The sequence below is a fragment of the Rhopalosiphum padi genome, chromosome 1 (assembly GCF_020882245.1).
Source record: "Rhopalosiphum padi isolate XX-2018 chromosome 1, ASM2088224v1, whole genome shotgun sequence".
Taxonomy (NCBI): domain Eukaryota; kingdom Metazoa; phylum Arthropoda; class Insecta; order Hemiptera; family Aphididae; genus Rhopalosiphum; species Rhopalosiphum padi.
The window spans coordinates 82,165,519-82,178,593 of NC_083597.1; the positions used below are offsets into that span (position 1 = coordinate 82,165,519).

The 13,075-nt window shown below is 25.0% G+C and overlaps 1 protein-coding gene across 3 annotated transcripts in view; it reads left to right on the forward strand.

Moving 5' to 3' along the window:
• Positions 1-13,075, forward strand: part of LOC132931946 (growth factor receptor-bound protein 14-like) — a 100,181-nt gene that overhangs the window by 51,940 nt on the left and 35,166 nt on the right. For all 3 annotated transcript variants that reach the window (XM_060998065.1, XM_060998066.1, XM_060998067.1), the window contains exons 2-7: positions 4,621-4,738; positions 5,092-5,248; positions 5,344-5,465; positions 5,605-5,664; positions 7,633-7,764; positions 7,860-7,922. In XM_060998065.1, the coding sequence (XP_060854048.1) occupies positions 4,621-4,738; positions 5,092-5,248; positions 5,344-5,465; positions 5,605-5,664; positions 7,633-7,764; positions 7,860-7,922 (652 nt within the window). The remainder of the gene's footprint in view (positions 1-4,620; positions 4,739-5,091; positions 5,249-5,343; positions 5,466-5,604; positions 5,665-7,632; positions 7,765-7,859; positions 7,923-13,075) is intronic.

Sequence of the window (13,075 nt, forward strand, 5' to 3'; positions counted from 1 at the left end):
TTTTAAATTTTAGCATTTCTATTAAATACTTTTATAAACATTCGATAGAAATTACAGTGTTGCAGAGCTCAAGTTAGTTCTCAACAGCTATTTGTATTTGACTAACAACAAAATACTATAAATCAATTTTTTAGAAAACTGGCTTGTTTAGTTACTTAATTGTGTAAAAATTTTCACGTATCTCTAGCTTTTTCTTTTTTTCTCGATCATTTGAAAAGAACCTACTGGGAGGTTTTTTATTTTTACCAAACTACTAACTAGATATAATTTTCTATTAGAAACTACCCCCAAACTTAAAAATCAAAACATTTTTACTACTCAAAAAGTTATCCATGGATCCTACTCCCCCTGGCCCCTACAAAAAAAACACACACGCCATTATTGTAAATTTATGTAATTATGTATTTATTTTAACACCAATATATTCATCGTTTTGAATCTTAAAGATACATATAAATTATATAATTCTATTCAAATGAAAAATACTACCTAATATTTAAATTCTAAGGATTACAAATGTTTGTACATTGTAAATTTGTGAATGTAAAATAAGCGTTTACGACGGAAATAAAATCTTTGCATATACATATTATGTATTATATATATAGTTAAATTATTGTTCTACAGTCTTTGTGTGTACTTATCTTTTTAAATATCCTATTACATTACATGAACTATTTTTGTATATTATATATGAGTATATGACACATCCAATTTGTATAGGTAGGTATCAAGTTGTATTGTTTAAACATCAATTTTTTTAACACTAAAATTATTTGAATCTGTTGCTAAGAAATGTAATAGTCACACTCTTTATTAGCATACATTCAGTGTCCCCATGCAGTGCTAGATTAACCGTTGGCCCCCCGCCAATTAAAAATTAATTTTACCAGTGAAAAAACCCCACTTACCTATTGAGGAAGGTGGAGGGGAGAGAAGTGTCATTAACCGTAAGTCTAAACACATTATAAACTATCAAAAAAAAAAAAAACAATCATTTTTTCAGTTTGAAAAATATTGTCAGCACCTGCAGGCACTGTCAAGCAATAAAAACCAGAAGTAGTTTAAAATGTTTAAATCTACATAGTCCACAATTTTAGTTTAAAAAACGCTTATTTATTTTATTATTTTAACGCTTATTAACCAGTAATTAATTTTTACTTTTTTGTTCTATAGCTATATTATGAAAATGACAACACAGTTTCATAATTACTAAATAATTACATATTACATAATTAATTAAAAATTTCTAATTTTACTGATATTAGCTGATATACAAGCACGTAACCAAATTTTTTTTTAGGTGTTTTTAAAATTAGATTCAAATATAATTTGGGTGGGGGAGAGAGTTTATACACTCCTCCGTTGTAGTCATCAAAAATATGAAATTAAAAATTAATAGTCTACGGTAATATTATCTGCAAATATGGAATAGAACCATAATACCATTGATTATAAATACTATAGATTGCTCACTAGGCGGTTTTTCAATGGACCTTTAGTATTTATAATCAATGATAATACTTTCATAATTACATTTAAAGCATTTAGATGCTTAGTAAATATATTTATGTATAAACATGACTGGGGGGGGGGTATTGGTATTACACCACCAAAACACCTCCCTCCATTGTCTATACACCACTGAGTATTTTAATAATAAATAGTATAGGTCCATAGCCCGGGGGCTCAGGCACCCATTGAAATTATTATAGCGTATTGGGCACCCATTAGAATATTGGATTTTACGGGGACATTATATTGATTAGGGGCTAAGCCCCATCCCCCAAATTGTACATTTATGCCTATGATACCAAGGCACCCATTAAGTTTTTTAAAACTTGAGGCCTATGAGTATAGCTACATATCAATGTGTCATAATTAACTAAATACATTTATTAAATTTATAAGTATCTGTAATATACCCATATTCTACCTATATTCTCTTAAAAATTAATAATTTATAACACGTTATCGTATAAGCATTAAAGCCTCTATAACGATATAAGTATCAAATCGTTGTATTAACTATTATATCTATTATTCTGCATAATAATGAATAAATAGAGATAGTAAATATAAATGTTAATAAAAAAAAAAAAAACTGTTATACCTCTTGTGGTTAGTAAAATAATTTTTGACCTAATTTTAGCTTGAGCTATATGGTAATAGAAATATAAAAAGTAAAATCTTTTTAAAATCGACATAATTATTAAAAATCACTGAGGACGCATTGCCTGAGAAAAGGATTGGTCAGGTTAATTCAGTTACAGTATTGTATATTTCATACGCACTACCATTGATTTTAAATACTAGTATTTATAATCAATGGCACTACATTAGTAACAATATTTTCAGGATTTCAATAATTTCAAATGTAGATTATTAATAAATAATAGGTACCTAGGTATTAAATAAGTTAAATTATCTATTGATTAAATTGATATGTTCCTACAACGACTGCAATAAATTTAAAAATAATAGGAAAATAAAACATGTAAAATTTAAAGTGCAAATGGATTCTATATACCTAATACATTATATTATATATATAATATATATATATGATATACTGAAATTGTATTTCTACATTATATTGTATAACGTGTCGTGTGATGCAATAATAAATTCTAAGACGTTTTTAATAAAGTGTAAATATATATATATTATATATGTTATTTTGGGACTGGATTCCCGAGCTCGTGATTATCAAAAGTATAATAAGACGTATTGTATCCGGATATTATAATTTATAATAAACACATGTACAAAATATTAATGCACAAGTATAGGTATATAAATAGTGTAAAGTATATCCAAAATAGGGACGGCAGGTGCAGGAAAAAATAAAAAAATTTAAAAACAACCTCGTGACAAATAAATGTTTGCGCCGTCACTTTATGGAGTCGTATCACGTCGCATACAATATTATAATATACATTATACAGTTGGTCGGTAACACGTGTTTGGTATAAATATGTATAAGGTGATTCGTTATTCGTTTAAGTATCTACATTCATTATTTCAAACATTTTTAAACCTTTTGAAAATATTATTTTTACATATTTTTATGTCATTGGAAATCAACATTTTATTTAAAAAAATTGTATTTTTACGGTTATCATTTATTAAGTTTTTATTTTTTGACAACATATTAAATATTTAAGCTTATATTTTGTAAAAGGTTCAATTTAAAATATAATTTCTTTTAAAAATAGAATATTTTTCGGAGTACTTTGATAAATAAAAATCAAATTTTGTACCTGCAGCGTTAAAATTGAAACTTATAATTAAATCTTATTTATGAAATAGACATCATAACAAAAGTTTTAAATTTAAACAATTATAAAAAGAAGTCCTTATTAGTTATTAGTCAAGTGCATCATTCTAAGAAGTATATTTAGAAATATTCGTATAACAATATAACATATAAGTATTTAAAATTTAAATCGGAGTAGTGGTCCAACATTTTTCAGGATACCTCTGTGGCCTGTATCACTCAACGGTCAATGCCACTTAACTAATTAGCTTATTATTTTTTTCCGAAATTCAATTATTATGAACATATATCGAAACACTTTGAACAATATAATGCTCGTGACATCAAATCATGTAAAAAAATATTTTCAAGAAATTTAAGAAACCAAAAATAATGTGTGTTTACTGTTTACTGTATTAGTCTGTATATAATATATATTATTAGACACTAAAATAGATCACCTTGTACATAGTTTAAATAATATACTTGTATACACTACAAGTATATGAATTTAATGTATATATTCGGCTCTCGCGTAAGACGTACCACGCTGTAGCACGATAGGGGGTATATCTTTATGGTTATTTATATATACAGGGTATCTCGTGATGTTCATTTCACGTTTCATCATCAAAATATTGTAGGCAGCAGCTGTAACTGCAAAGCTATAGCTCAGATTTATGTAAATATTTTATAATCTGGATTACTAATATGCATTAAGCATTCAAATATAGTTATGTTAGTTTTAATGTTTGGTAGAGAGGTAAGTTAACGAGTAAATATATCACACAGTAGGAGGGCATGAATAAACATCATTCGACAATACTTGCAGCATGCAGCTTGTGGCATTCTGTAGGTTAGGTACCTATAAATGATGCAATGATACATAGAGTAATCCTTTAGGCTCTATAACTGGCTAAACTTATTTTCTTAGTAAAATGTTGTTGCTTATTTTTAAAGTTTTTGTGTAGATTTCAAAAGTAATTAACAGGGAATTTTTTTTAGAAAATTAGCTGTGTATAGTGTGTACTCGTGACTACTTACCAATTAAATGAAATATGAATCATTATATACATATAGAATTAGGATTAGCGATAAATTGGTATAGCCCTTATCTCCAAGTGGATAATATTATCAATGGTGAATTTGAATTACATACACTGTTACAGGAATAATATATTTCACAATATATATAAATTACATATTTATCGACGGATAGATGTTAATATTAAACACCAAAAATATACGATCTAATATACATCTGTTATCGTCAAGCGATCCTGCGGGATATAACCAAAATGATATTTACTGTAAAATAAAGATATGATGATTTTCTATATGAATATTTTTAAATTTTACAGCATTTGGTCTTTGATTAAACAAGTAGTTCATAATCGTGACATGACGTCGTCATTACCTTACAAACAATTCGAAAATGATAACTGTTCAGACGACCAATTGGAGCTCCATTCGACGTCGGTAAGATTGAATACTATTCAAATTTCCATATAAACCACAAATTATAATATAACTAGGTACTTACTGCGTAGTTGTAATACAAAATTAAAATAAAAGCGGTTTATGAACGCATATTTTCTTCCATGAATTGTTTTTCAAAAACAATGTTATCAACATCATAATATTATTATCATAATAATAATAATTAATAATAACAACAATGCGATATTATTGAAGTTAAACAATTTTTCCGCATTATTGTTTTTGCTCCTACTTTAAACTTTGTCCCTTTAACATAGTAGAAGCATAAAACTCTACTGTCTTCGGCGGTGTTCCATACGTAAGTAGTAATCATTTAAATTCGATGGTTTCAGACAGAGATTAATGTTTATCATGTTGATGGTACTTATGAAACAGTTTCAGTTACCCCGAGTACAACATCTGAACAATTATGCTCTCAGATAGCCAAAAAAGTTATCTGCCAATCTTACGACTGGTCGATTGTGGAAATTTGGAAAGACGAAGAGATAGGTAATTGTGTTGAATGTCATACCTTTGTTTATTAGTTTATTACAATCGGTATACCTTTTAATATGTTTCATTTATTGTGTTTCATTTTTGTTAAGAGAGAACATTAGAGAATCACGAATCTGTGTTATTATGTTACCAAAAAATGGGACCTGAAAAAAACAGAATATTGGTGCTTCGTCTAAGCAATAAAATGTTTCACATGTTCAAGCATCCAGAAGTAAATATTATTTCATGACATGTAGAAATGAGAATTTAAAAAAAGAAAATATTTTTCCTGTGTCTTAACTCTTAAAGCCTGTTTTAAATGACATATGTACATTTTTCAACTATTTTAATTATTAATATTTTTTTCATAGGAATTCTCTCTTTATAGAACATGGGATCTTAATAAAAAAAAAGAAGCCAAAGTTATACAGGTAATTTAATATTGTTAATATTTGATTAAACAATTAAAACTATTGATACAATCTGAATTTATAACAAGAACATAAAAAATAGGGAAGGAAAATAATTAATAACTTCCCCAAGTTGCATTTTATTAAAAAAAATTCAAAGAACATAGGAATGTCAGATAATAATTCAGTGATTTTCCTTTTCTGCAGAACAAAGGTTTAGTATTTTTAATTGATGTTAAAAGTATATCACATTTTATTTGGATTGAAATTAATTAAAATACCTAAATACCTTAATTAAAATGCTTAATCAAGATAGATGTAGCTTATTTTAAGCAATATATACCAGGAATCCAAATTGCGGCTCTTTTCATTGTCAGATACATCTCACCAGGGATGGCTTGCTATAAGAATACTAGGGGCTCTGAAAATAGGAAAAAAATTGTTTTAATTTGAATAGGTTTAATCATAATTCATAACATAAGATTGATCATTTAAGTGAAAAATAAGTGTATCTATATCATAAATTGTAAAAGTTAATAAAAATTTAACTTAAGAAGAACCTAAAAATATTACATTGGTCCTAGTTAATTTAGTTTATGGGTGAGTTGTTTTGAAACTTGCTCCTTGAATTTTGAGGACTCAAGCCGCTACTGCGTCTCACGTCTTATTCATAAAATCAAAATTTACTTATTATTATTAATTTAAATTTTTTGTTATACATTTATAAAAAAATTATCAAATTATTTAAAATGTATCTTTAAATATTTTGGCTCATTGCATTTATCTGTTTAGTCCACAAAAATGTTCATGTTGACCACCCACCCACCTTTGATTCATACTATACAATTATTTAAATTCCTTATTATTAAATATATTATAAGTTATAATATTCGTGTTATGTAAATATTAACATGTCAAATAAATATTTAAAATTAAAATTAAATTATTTACACAAAAAATACTTAGATTGAAATTAATCTTATTAATTTTATATTTATTGTCCAAAATATCATTAAAAATTCAACTATTTCTTTATTGACTTAGTATTTTGCATTTCTTAGTTATTCATAATTAGTCATATGAAGTTGGGGTACAACCCATTTTTGTTTTGTTTATTATTCCTGCTCTATACCTACTGCGTTGATTGTTCTTAATCAGAATGTTAATTATTTGAACTTCAGCCAAGTTTAGAACATCAACAATTGGAGGCCAAGTTGAATTATTTATTTAAAATTTTATCTTTTATAAATCAATTGATTGATTATAGCAAATTTTATTTTTAAATGTGATTTGTATTATTTGAGGTAAAATATTTTTCTGGTTATTATTAATAAATAATGAATTTAATTCAAAATTTGAAACCAATCATTTTAATACTTAAACAATAGTTTATAAATTTTAATTGTGTTTAAAAAAGTGTTTTTAATCACTCTAATTACAACTAAATTAACTTATATTTTCTTTACATAAAACTTTTTACTTTCTATTTTTATCTTTTACTAATGTATTTTAATTATTAAAGATTCATCAAGTGTTAAATTATATTTTCATGATTTCCACCTAATATATATTAGGTTACTATACAAATTATTGAATAATATTGTATGATTTCAAGATGTTAGGTCTGATATTTATTTTTATTATTCGTTCATTTATCTATGTCTTTATAGTATTGGTCAATATTGGGTGACTATTTGGTATTAGAAATATTTTTAATCTTAATATCAACTAAGTATTTTTAAAACATGGATTAATAAAAACTATTATTGTAACATTTTTTTTAATAAACATAAACTATTTGTTAATTTTTAATTTTGACATAAAATCTTGATAAATATTTAAATTTATATATTTTTAGTTTAAATCTTGAATTATGTTAAAATGTTTGTAAATAATTCAAAATATTGAATAATGTTTAATTAATTAATTTAAGAATTTGTGTTACTTTTTAGTAGTAAGTAATACTATATTATTGTTTGTTGTATTTAGAAAGTTCTCAATGGTGACATCTGTCCGTTACATTTTGGTCAGGTATGGGTTTATGATTGTAATAAGACAAAACCTTTCTGGGATATAACAATTTTGTTGCTTAAGGATAAAAATCTGTATCTCTCATCAAATGTAAGTGTTTAGAATTTTTAGTAGCTAACTAAGTACTAACAACCACATTTTCACATAATAATTAATATAAATTATAATTGGTTATAATTTTTCAGCATAAAACCATAGTGCCACTCATTAGGAGAGCCGGGATTAGCTTCTTTCGCAACGCTATTATGGTAAGATATAACATTAGTCTTTTGTGCTTCTAGTTAAATCAGAGGTTCCCTACCAGAGTGCCGCAAACTTTATTTAGGATTCCTTGAAATTATTTGAACTATCTTGATAATCTTGATAATTAAATTATATTATACCATGATAATTAAAAATAAAAATATATAGTTAATGTTCAATGTAATAATTTGTTTTATATAATATACTATGTGTATATAATATATACCTATGTCTTACTACTTTTGTTTGTACTTATACATTGCTAAATAAAACTGAAGTAGTCTATAGGGTGCCTCCAGATTTTTAGAAAATGACTAAGGATACCTAACTTAACCTCCTAAGGTTAGGAACCTCTGAGTTAAATAATAGAAAATTAATTTTACTATGAATATTTTAAATTAATTTTTATTTTCGTACTACCATTAATTTTATTTTAGTATTAGTTAGAGACCTGTCATTTTTTTATGAATAACTATCATTCTGTAACTACAGATGATGTTTCTCAATGCCATTCTAGTAATGAGATTTTAAATGAAAATAATAAAATATAATTTATGAATGAAAAATAAATTCATTATGTCAAGATTTGGTTAAGGGATAAAATTTAATTTCTCATTTTTTTTTTTTTTTTTGCTGCTTTAAATTTATTTACTTCAATTGTATCTACTATAATGAACTCATTTAAATTCATAGGATATGTACAAAAATTATGTAACTAAATAACTTATCATTTAAATTATCTAATATTTTAACTTTACCAAATAATTTCTAAGTAATTTATTACACAAATTTTTATTTAATTATTGATTGTAGTTTATGTATTTGGTAATTTTTCTTTTAATTGTATTAGTTATCATGCGTGATTTGAATTAGAAATATATCATACAGAAATTTAGATAGGTAACGGTCAAAACCATTTGATTTCTATTTAATTTATAGTAATATAATGTTGATAAGTATTTTAAATTCAATATTAAATTATCGAATCATTGAATTTGGATAATTCTATGATCATTATTTTTTGTATTTTTGTTTGTAACATTTAGTACTTGATAATACAATAAGTAATACATTTTTAAAGTATATTTACAAATTAAAAACTATTTAAAAAGATACAATAAAATAATATTGTTATTGATATAGGTAAAAATGTATTATGCTTCTTTAAGCATAATACTAATTATTATCTATTAATCACAAAAACATAAGCAATATAAAATTTATCAACTAAAAATCTCTTTAAAAACCTAAGTAATTAAATAATATAATGCATTTTGTTGACTATTTAGATACATTAATGTTGGTATGCTTGTATTTTCTTAGACTTAACTTTGAATTCTAAATTTACTATTTACTCTATATGTGTTACTTAGTTTTATAAGACTTAAAATTTTTCTGTTCGTGGAGTAAAAAGGTTTAGGTTTGCTAAGCTCTGATGAAACCGTTGGTTATCATAGATAACAATTTTTTACTTTGTTTAATTAAAGCTTATAATTATTTCTATTATATAATAATTACTAAGTAACAAAATTTCAAATTAGAATACTTACATTCTCATTTAGGGCAATTAATTATAATAACTATTGTTATTTATTTTAAAATATATAATAAACACTCATAATTTGAATAATCAATAATAATTGTTTTAGTTATATTAATTTTAACCTTGTTGTTACTAATAAGTTACTGTTTACTTATGTATAATGTATATTGCTACATTGTATATTGTCTCGTTTTTCAATTTCTTATTAGTTACATAGGTAGCAGGTATTCTAGAGATCTACTCCAATCTTTAAGAGTGTATTTATTTTCTTTCTATGGATACTTATATTTTATGTTAGCTCATTGTTTTTATTTTTTTAGTTTTATAATCTTACAATTAATACAATATACTTCTATTGAATTTAATGGAATTCAGTAGGAGCCAATATTGCATGTATTTTTTATTTTCTATTATCTTTATTCATTTATTTTTAAAAAAATTTTTTTATTTATTTATTTCCAAAATCAATTTGATTAATTTTCAACCAACAGAAAGCATAAATAATTAATTCCAATATTAGGTAACAAATTCAGTAACTTTTTATTTATTATTTCATTTATGCTCAGATTCTACAATTTTTGTTGTAAACAATAATGAGGTAATTCTTTATTATTTCATAAATAATTTATGTGTAATAGTGTAATACCTTATTATCATGTAAACTTTTGTTAGATTAGGTTAGGTTATATTGTTAATGTATTATGTATAATCCAAAACAATTATTGCTTACTGTTTAATATGTATCTTATCAGATTGTAATGACTGATCCATTGATCAATGAGTAGTAAATATAATATGTAGATTAATATGAATTACTAAGAAAATATAAGCTATAGTTAGCAATGGATTGAGAGTTAAATAAGCCGGAGACTAAGTACATTTTCCGAATAATAGGTTATTGGTACTAAAACTATATTGACGTCGTTCTTAAAATATGAAAATTATAATGTCGGGGTGCCTACTTTGTCCCCCGTTAGACACAGCTTTGGCTATAGTTTATCTATATTTCTGTAAGTACATAAGTTATTAGTTATTACATATATTTCTCTTATTAAAATATATTATGATTTTTATCATAAATATAAACTAATGTCTACATAATTTTATTATTATATTAATAAAACATAAGAATTAGAGATTATATTTCCTCTAATCTCCATAAATTCTAGTTTTATGAAGTTAGTGTACCTAGTTGATGCTTGCAGTTGTCAAATTGTTAAAATTCTATTTGTTGGCATGTCATTCTTTTTTCGGAGAATTTATTTTTAAATTTGGTATTAAAAAAAATACCTTCAATATCTCATGAGGTTTAATTTTAATATATTACTAATATTGGACACTTGAACTTAATTAATGTTTTTGAAAAAAAATTGCCTAAATATTTAATATTCGTAGATTGATCGGCTTGAATTGCATAAACGTAATGTAATTGCAGTTATATTTCTTATGACCTTTGGCGATCCTACTGATATATACAAATTTACACTCCAACGTACATTACTATAAAAAATTAAAAATGACAAGAAAATAGGAATGACCATTCTATCTGGATCTCTTGACTATGTAAGAAAAATCCAACGGCAAAATAGTGAAAGATAATTTGGGACTGTGCCACACGGTTTTTGGCCTTAAAAATTCGGTCAATTATTATCAGCGTACAGTAATAATAATAATAGTAATAGTAATAATAAGTCTTTAGAATAGTTGGCAACAGCGTACGCGAATCAGAACCAAAACATAATTTTTGATTGACACATTGCTTATGGTGAGACGTTGCCAGCTTGCGCGTAAATCCGTATACGGTATACTTTAATAATATTTAAAAGCGTAAACATGTTCAATGCATTGGAAAACTAATAATAAATATTGTGTTTTATTAAAAATGAGATATTGATACTTATTTGAACAAATTCGACACTGTGCAGTACTGCAGTCAAGTTAAAATTTAAATAAAAATGACTATTCGTTTTTTATAGTCGTTTTATTATTGCATTATTATGTAGGGTTTTATAAAAATTATTTTGAAGGTGTCCTAACTCATGTTATAAATAATAGAAACGGCTAATTTTGGACTTTATAATGTTACAAATATGGAATAAAGAAAAATCGGGAAGTTGTTCTTCTATATAGTATTGGTGTGTGATGTAGGTACCAGTCATTGAGTAGGTCACTGCAAAAGTGGTTGTGTAAAATTAAATTCAGTAATAAATCATTGTTTACGTCTAAAACGATTCTAAGAAGAGATGGACTATCTATAAATCTATAAAATAATTCTGAATTACACATTCAAACATTTATAGAAAAATATGTGATGTATTTATGATGACAAAATTAATTTTGTGAAACTGTTAACTTTTAGCCATTTTTCTAACAGAAACTTCCTTTAAAATTTAAGAGGAGCTTTTTTTCTACAGTAAAAAAGTATCTTAAAAACAACACTGTTGAACGAACTTAAGTATACATAATACATCGTTTTCCTTAGAATCTTAAAAAATGAATATTTTTTATGCATTGGAACAAAATAATAGGTATAATATTATGTATTATATATATTATTATTTTAATGGCAATGTGGCATGTAACAGATTCCGATTGATTGTTAATAACCGTTGTGATTTTCTTGACCTTGAATTTACATGAATTTTCACAAAAAAACGTGAAATTTTAGTTTTGTGGTTTTTTCTTGCATTTAGGTCATTTTGCCATATCGGCAAAATCGGTTTCGTGTGGTAAGCTAGGAAAAACAATAAAACCGTTCGATTCAACAATGGCTGATTCCACGACTATTCCTTTTGAATCCTTGTGATGTATTCCTATAAATTACAATCGGCTACAGAATTATAAAAAAACTCGGTGGATTTTACGAAAAGATTCGATTTATAGACGTGCCACGTGCGGCGAATATTTCTTCGCAAAAAATAGGTTGTTACTTATATTGTATAAAGCTGCGGGCGATTTATTTAAAAATTAACAGTTTTTATTGAACCCAGCATTTGTCGCAATTATTATACTCAAGACGAATATAATTAGCCATCGTATATACAGGGCGATACACTAATTTTTCCTTAAATAATGAATATATTTTGGTTTTGATTTTTGGAATTCTTAAGTATATTTAAGAACTATATTTTGAAATATTTAGTTTTTTTAGTCATAGAAACAAATTTTTTTGAAAATTTTAATGTATTTTAATCGAAATAAATTAGGAGGACTCTTTCTGAACAAGTAGTTTTTAAGTTATTTAAGTAATTAACATAGCATTTTTGGTGATTAGAAAATTATAGTAATTAATTATTTAATTTGTAAAATCTGAAGTATATAGATATAATAGACTAAATATTATGTATATTTAATATTTTTGTAAAACCATTTTTAAATTATAATCTTTAGTAGGTACCATATACATTTTAACTTGGAAATCACTTGTTTAAATTTAAATTTAAATAGGTACATCAGTATTTTCAAAATTTTATCTATTGACAATTTACAGTTGAAAGGTATGATTTTCATTTTGAAAAAAAAATTGGTATTACTATTAGACTACTCTCCTTTAATGCTTGTTAAATCACTCTGTGTATGACTTTATAAGTAAAAATAAATAAATCTCGAATTACG